The sequence below is a fragment of the Oncorhynchus keta genome, chromosome 4 (genome assembly GCF_023373465.1).
Source record: "Oncorhynchus keta strain PuntledgeMale-10-30-2019 chromosome 4, Oket_V2, whole genome shotgun sequence".
Classification (NCBI taxonomy): Eukaryota; Metazoa; Chordata; class Actinopteri; order Salmoniformes; family Salmonidae; genus Oncorhynchus; species Oncorhynchus keta.
Window position 1 is genome coordinate 77795067 of NC_068424.1, and position 7046 is coordinate 77802112.

The 7046-nt window shown below is 43.5% G+C and overlaps 1 protein-coding gene across 2 annotated transcripts in view; it reads left to right on the plus strand.

Annotated features, from left to right (window-relative positions):
• The first annotated feature begins 5600 nt into the window (after positions 1-5600).
• The window catches only part of LOC118376314 (gamma-aminobutyric acid receptor subunit beta-2-like), a 93012-nt gene continuing 91566 nt past the window's right edge, over positions 5601-7046 (plus strand). For both annotated transcript variants that reach the window (XM_052516611.1, XM_052516612.1), the window contains exons 1-3: positions 5601-5736; positions 5878-5978; positions 6631-6698. In XM_052516611.1, the coding sequence (XP_052372571.1) occupies positions 5624-5736; positions 5878-5978; positions 6631-6698 (282 nt within the window). In that variant the 5' untranslated portion in view covers positions 5601-5623. The remainder of the gene's footprint in view (positions 5737-5877; positions 5979-6630; positions 6699-7046) is intronic.

The following is a 7046-nucleotide window of genomic DNA, read 5'->3' on the forward strand; positions in this document are numbered from 1 at the left end:
TCATGCAGCGAAAACAGCCAAATGTATCCAAATCGGACATAACTAATCACATTGTTGGCCTGTTATAATATATAAATCAAGACGAATTTGACGAATATACACTTCGTTAGGTCAGATTTGTTGAATGTGCGGCAATGCGTTCCGTTGACTCCTTTACCACATCTACGGAATGTTTTATCCACAGCATGGCATCACAATCTGATCGGATTATTCTGACCAATGACCAGTCATCTTTTATTTGCATATGCATCTTCCTACTTTGAAGGGGTAAGAGGGCTAGGCTCTCAATCAGGATTGTGTATGTAAATCCATGTAATTTTGTATCAACAAGACCGCACGAACAGACTGAGCGTTTCAATAGAAAAAAAAGGAGGCTCAGCGAAATAAATGCTACGAAATATATGTGCAGTTTTTTTTCATGAAATAAATACACACAGTGATTTTACTAGATGTACAGTGGTGATTTTGAAAATCTAATGAAAAAGACTGCGTGCGGGGCTTTAAAACACTGATGATTCATATTACATAGATAGGCCTATGAAAACACTGCATGCACAGAACCTGGGGATTACCTTGTATTTTATATTGTATTTATTTGTATTTTCTACTTGATGTGATATTTCAACGGCTGCTGTGTTTGTGTAGCCTATTTAAAGCACTCAGGGGATCAGATTTAGAATTGGATGTAATAACTGGATGTTTTATTATATTTAGGACTACGAGGCTATTGGTCATAGCCAGCAGTGTTTGAATTGAGGGAATGAATTGAGCTGCTCTGTCACGCCCTGGTCAAAGTATTTTATGTTTATCTTCATGTATTGGGTCAGGCCAGGGTGTGGCATGGGGTTTTTGTATTGTGGTGTGTTTTGTCTTGGGGTTTTGGTGTGTATGTATTGGGATTGTAGCTAGTGGGGTGATCTAGCAAAGTCTATGGCTGTCTGGAGTGGTTCTCAATCAGAGGCAGGTGTTTATCGTTGTCTCTGATTGGGAACCATATTTAGGCAGCCATATTCTTTGAGTTTGTCGTGGGTGATTGTCCTTAGTGTTCCTGTCTATGTTAGTTTTCACTAGTATAGGCTGTTTCAGTTTTCGTTACGTTCTTTGTTTTGTAGTGTTTGTGTTTTAGATTCGTGTTACGTTTTTTTGTTCATTAAACATGGATCGCAATCTACACGCTGCAGTTTGGTCCGACTCTCCTTCACCACACCTAGAAAGAAAACCGTTACAGAATCACCCACCGTAAACGGACCAAGCAGCGTGTCAACAGGCAGGAGCAGCCCAAAGAGGAGATGCGTAAGAAGGATTTCTGGACATGGGAGGAAATCCTCGACGGGAGAGGACCCTGGGCTAAACCAGGGGAGTGTAGCCGCCCAAAGGTGGAACAGGTGGAGGCAGAGAGGAGAGCAGAGTCAGCCGGAGAGAGGAGCCGGCGATATGAGGGAACACGGTTGGCAAGAAAGCCTGAGAGTCAGCCCCAAAAATGTATTGGGGGTGGCTCAGGGAGAGTGTGGCAGAGTCAGGAGTCAGACCTGAGCCAACTCTCCCTGTTTATCATGAGGAGCCAAGGAGGAGACCAGAACCAGAGCCGGTGTTGGAGGTGAGCGAAGCAGAGACCGTGAAGGAGTTAATGGGGAAGTTGGAGGAGAGAGAAATGAGGGAGTTGCTGTGATGGTGCTTTTTGCATGGAATTCGCCCGACGAAACGTGTTGGGGATTTGATGGCACCTGGGTCAGCGCTCCATACTCGTCCTGAGGTGCGTGTTAGTCGGCCGGTGAAGTCGGTGCCAGCCTCACGCATCAGGCCTCCTGTGCACATCCCTCGCCATGCACGTCCTGTGCCAACACTGCTCTCAAGATCTCCAGTACGCCTTCACGGTCTAGCCCATCCTGTGCCACCTCCACACACCAGCCCTCCGGTAGCAGCTCCCCGCACCAGGCTTCCTGTGCGTGTCCTCGGCCCAGTACCACCAGTGCCAGCACCACGCATCAGGCCTACAGTGCGCCTCGCCTCTCCTGCGCTGCCGGAGCCTCCCGCCTGTTCAGCGCTATCAGAGCCTTTCTCCTCTTCTGCGCTACCGGAGTCTCCCGCCTGTTCAGCGCAGCTAGAGCCTTCTTCATCTACAGCGCTGCTGGAGTCTCCTGTCTGTTCAGCGCAGCCAGAGCTGTCAGTCTGCATGGAACAGCCAGAGATGTCAGTTTGCATGGAGCAGCCAGAGCTGTCAGTCTGCATGAAGCAGCCAGAGCTGTCAGTCTGCATGAAGCAGCCAGAGCTGTCAGTCTGCAAGGAGCTGTCAGTCTGCAAGGAGCTGCCAGTCTGCAAGGAGCTGTCAGTCTGCAAGGAGCTGTCAGTCTGCAAGGAGCTGCCAGTCTGCAAGGAGCTACCAGTCTGCAAGGAGCTGTCAGTCTGCAAGGAGCTGTCAGTCTGTAAGGAGCTGTCAGTCTGCAAGGAGCTGCCAGTCTGTAAGAAGCCGCCAGAGCTGTCAGCCCACATGGAGCAGCCAGAGATGTCAGTCTGCATGGATCAGCCAGAGATGTCAGTCTGCATGGAGCAACCAGAGATGTCAGTCTGCATGAAGCAGCCAGAGATGTCAGTCTGCATGAAGCAGCCAGAGCTGTCAGTCTGCAAGGAGCTGCCAGTCTGCAAGGAGCTGCCAGTCTGCAAGGAGCTGCCAGTCTGCAAGGAGCTGTCAGTCTGCAAGGAGCTGTCAGTCTGCAAGGAGCAGTCAGTCTGCAAGGAGCTGTCAGTCTGTAAGGAGCTGTCAGTCTGTAAGGAGCTGCCAGTCTGTAAGAAGCCGCCAGAGCTGTCAGCCCACATGGAGCAGCCAGAGATGTCAGTCTGCATGGATCAGCCAGAGATGTCAGTCTGCATGGAGCAGCCAGAGATGTCAGTCTGTAAGAAGCCGCCAGAGCTGTCAGCCCACATGGAGCAGCCAGAGATGTCAGTCTGCATGGATCAGCCAGAGATGTCAGTCTGCATGGAGCAGCCAGAGCTGTCAGTCTGCATGAAGCAGCCAGAGATGTCAGTCTGCATGAAGCTGCCAGAGCTGTCAGTCTGCAAGGAGCTGTCAGTCTGCAAGGAGCTGCCAGTCGGCAAGGAGCTGCCAGTCTGCAAGGAGCTGTCAGTCTGCAAGGAGCTGTCAGTCTGCAAGGAGCTGCCAGTCTGCAAGGAGCTGTCAGTCTGCAAGGAGCTGTCAGTCTGTAAGGAGCTGTCAGTCTGCAAGGAGCTGTCAGTCTGCAAGGAGCTGCCAGTCTATAAGAAGCCGCCAGAGCTGTCAGCCCACATGGAGCAGCCAGAGCCGCCAGTCAGCGTGGAGCAGCCTGAGCCGACAGTCAGCATGGAGCAGCCAGATCTTTCAGTCTGCCCAGCACCGCCAGTCTGCCCAGCGCCGCCAGTCTGCCCAGCACCGCCAGTATGCCCAGCGCCGCCAGTATGTCCAGCGCCGCCAGTCTGCCCAGCGCCACCAGTGCTGCCAGTCTGCCCAGCGCCGCCAGTCTGCCCAGCGCCGCCCGCACCGCCAGTCTGCCCTGCGCCGCCAGTCTGCCCAGCGCAGCCAGTATGCCCAGCGCCGCCAGTCTGCCCAGCGCCACCAGTGCTGCCAGTCTGCCCAGCGCCGCCACAGCCCCCAGTCTGCCCAGCGCCGCCAGTCTGCCCAGCGCAGCGCAGTGGCTTCGTAAGAAGCATTTCAAGGTCCTGGAGTGGCTTAGCCAGTCTCCAGATCTCAACTCTATAGAAAATCTTTGGAGGGAGTTGAAAGTCTGTGTTGCCCAGCAACAGCCCCAAAACATCACTGCTCTAGAGGAGATCTGCACGGAGGAATGGGCCAAAATACCAGCAACAGTGTGTGAAAACCTTGTGAAGACTTACAGAAAATGTTTGACCTCTGTCATTGCCAACAAAGGGTATATAACAAAGTATTGAGATAAACTTTAGTTATTGACCAAATACTTATTTTCCAGCATAATTTGCAAATCAATTCATAAAAAATCCTATAATGTGATTTTCTGAATATTTTTTTTTCTAATTTTGTCTGTCATAGTTGAAGTGTACCTATGATGAAAATTACAGGCCTCTCTCATCTTTTTAAGTGGGAGAACTTGCACAATTGGTGGCTGACTAAATACTTTTTTGCCCCACTGTATGTACAAGGTAAACATTTTCAGACCGGTTTTAATTGGAAGGGGTTCCAATGGCGTTGTCCCCCTCCTTCATTCTAAACACATGATGTGCAAGACAAATGATGGCTATTGTTGTTATTATTGTAATGTTTTTACATAATTAATATACGTTTTATTAATGTTATCCTCTAGTTTGACTTGATATGATGTGAGTCTGTCCATTTAATGATTTAATGTCTTGCTACCAACGTCTTATGAGAAGTTATAATGATTGTCACAACATTTGACACAATAAACTTTGTTGACTTTAAATGTGTGTGAGTCTGACAAATGTATAATACTGTATGTAATTCACTATATCCTATTGATTTTAATATAATATACTATATCCTATTGATTTTAATATAATATACTATATCCTATTATTTTAAAATAATATACTATATGCTATTGATTTTAATATATAATACACTATATCCTATTGATTTTAATATAATATACTATATGCTATTGATTTTAATATAATATACTATATGCTATTATTTTAAAATAATATACTATATGCTATTGATTTTAATATATAATACACTATATCCTATTGATTTTAATATAATACACTATATCCTATTGATTTTAATATAATATACTATATGCTATTGATTTTAATATATAATACACTATATCCTATTGATTTTAATATAATACACTATATCCTATTGATTTTAATATAATATACTATATGCTATTGATTTTAATATATAATACACTATATCCTATTGATTTTAATATAATATACTATATGCTATTGATTTTAATATAATATACTATATCCTGTTGATTTTAATATAATACACTATATCCTATTGATTTTAATATAATATACTATATCCTATTGATTTTAATATAATACACTATATCCTATTGATTTTAATATAATACACTATATCCTATTGATTTTAATATAATGTACTATATCCTATTGATTTTAATATAATACACTATATCCTATTGATTTTAATATAATACACTATATCCTATTGATTTTAATATAATACACTATATCCTATTGATTTTAATATAATACACTATATCCTATTGATTTTAATATAATACACTATATCCTATTGATTTTAATATAATACACTATATCCTATTGATTTTAATATAATACACTATATCCTATTGATTTTAATATAATGTACTATATGCTATTGATTGTATTAATTGGTTTGCACTGTTCATTGCAAAGTTCTCTAAACTATCAACATGAGCCAATATAAGGATAATGCTGGAATGATACTAATTGTACTTCGGCTGTTCTAGTGGTCGGGTCGGGATGACATAAGATGGTTTCTTCATTACCCTCATCCATCCACTTGTCCCTTTAATTTGTTTCTCAGCAATGGAAACGGCTCATCCACCATCATCACTAGCCAGTGTTTGATCTTCTGGTAGGATGTACGCATGCGCCCCTCATTGGGTTATCGGAGCTTTCTGGAGTAAGTTGAATGTGCGTTCTCCTCACTCGCATCAAAACTGTTACGATGGGGAAGCTCAGGAAAAACCACTTTGGAATTTTAACGTTTTCGTTCTTTTTTACTTGTATCTGCTGTGCGCAAAGGTAAATTAGAATTTGTGTTTTTACGCGCATTATTCAATTACATTGCATGTATCCTTTGCTATTTAACGCGCCTTCCCGCTGTATCTTGTCTTTAAGTAGGTGTTTGCGTTCCGACCCCTTCTGTTCTGTCTTTCCCCTCAGCGCCAAAGATCTGAGGGATCCCAGTAATATGCCGCTGGTTAAAGACACGGTCGACAGACTGATGAAAGGCTACGACATTCGGTTGAGGCCAGATTTTGGAGGTAGGAAGAAAGACAAAAGGAAAGCAAATCGAGATTATGAATGTCATGTTTGCTACCATTTATGACGCGCAGTGCTCTATACATGTTTAATGAATTGCTGCAAAAAACCTCCGGTACACCCCCCCCATGATCAATCCTCCATCCATAGACTAGGCGACCTCTCCAATTACAGTGACATTACAGTGTAATATCCTACCATCCAAATAAAACAGTTTTGCTATGTACCACCAATGTACCACCTTCAAATGATGAAATAAGACATGCTAGACTATTCTGTGTGGAGAAGAAGGGTCTCTTAACTTGACGATCGATTCTATTCGCAGCTGGTAGCCTATTGAACTTCTGGTTGCCTACCATTCTGTCTGAAACGAAAATCATCAAGGGAGTTCCAAATGATGATGCTGATGATTATAGCCATTTTAATTGACGATGATAATCATTAAGACTGGATAAAATATTTATCATGTACATTGATGAGAGAACGTGGCGATCTGTCATTGACAGCAACCTACTGGTAGAATAACGGTACCACATTCTAGAATAACGGTCACCAAATTTTAGAATAACTTGTCACCAAATTCTTATTTCTAATAGGTAAAGAAATAATCCTCTTCTCCTTTTGTTAATAACCAGTTTTTTCTTCGCTTCACAGGTGCGCCGGTGGCAGTGGGGATGAATATAGACATAGCCAGCATAGACATGGTGTCTGAAGTCAATATGGTACGTGCATTAATATCATCCTCTTTATATGTTTCTCAGTATGCCTGGCTGAGTAGATTCGTATAGAGAAACCTATAACGCATTGTCATCCATGTTTGAAAAGGGCACTTAACGCATGTCACGTTCTGCATTGTGGTAAATGATGGTAAACGACGTGGCGGAGTCTGATGATAGTTTGATTCTATAATGGAATCGATTCTCGTGTTGAATAGTGTTCTATCGTTCAGTGGGCTCAAGCTCCGTCTCAGGCTCTGCATTTACCATTTTTCCGTCCATGGATGGTGGATGTGTGCTGGTTCCCATTTGAATTCAAAACACACGCTCACTGGCGCACTTGTACTGACATCC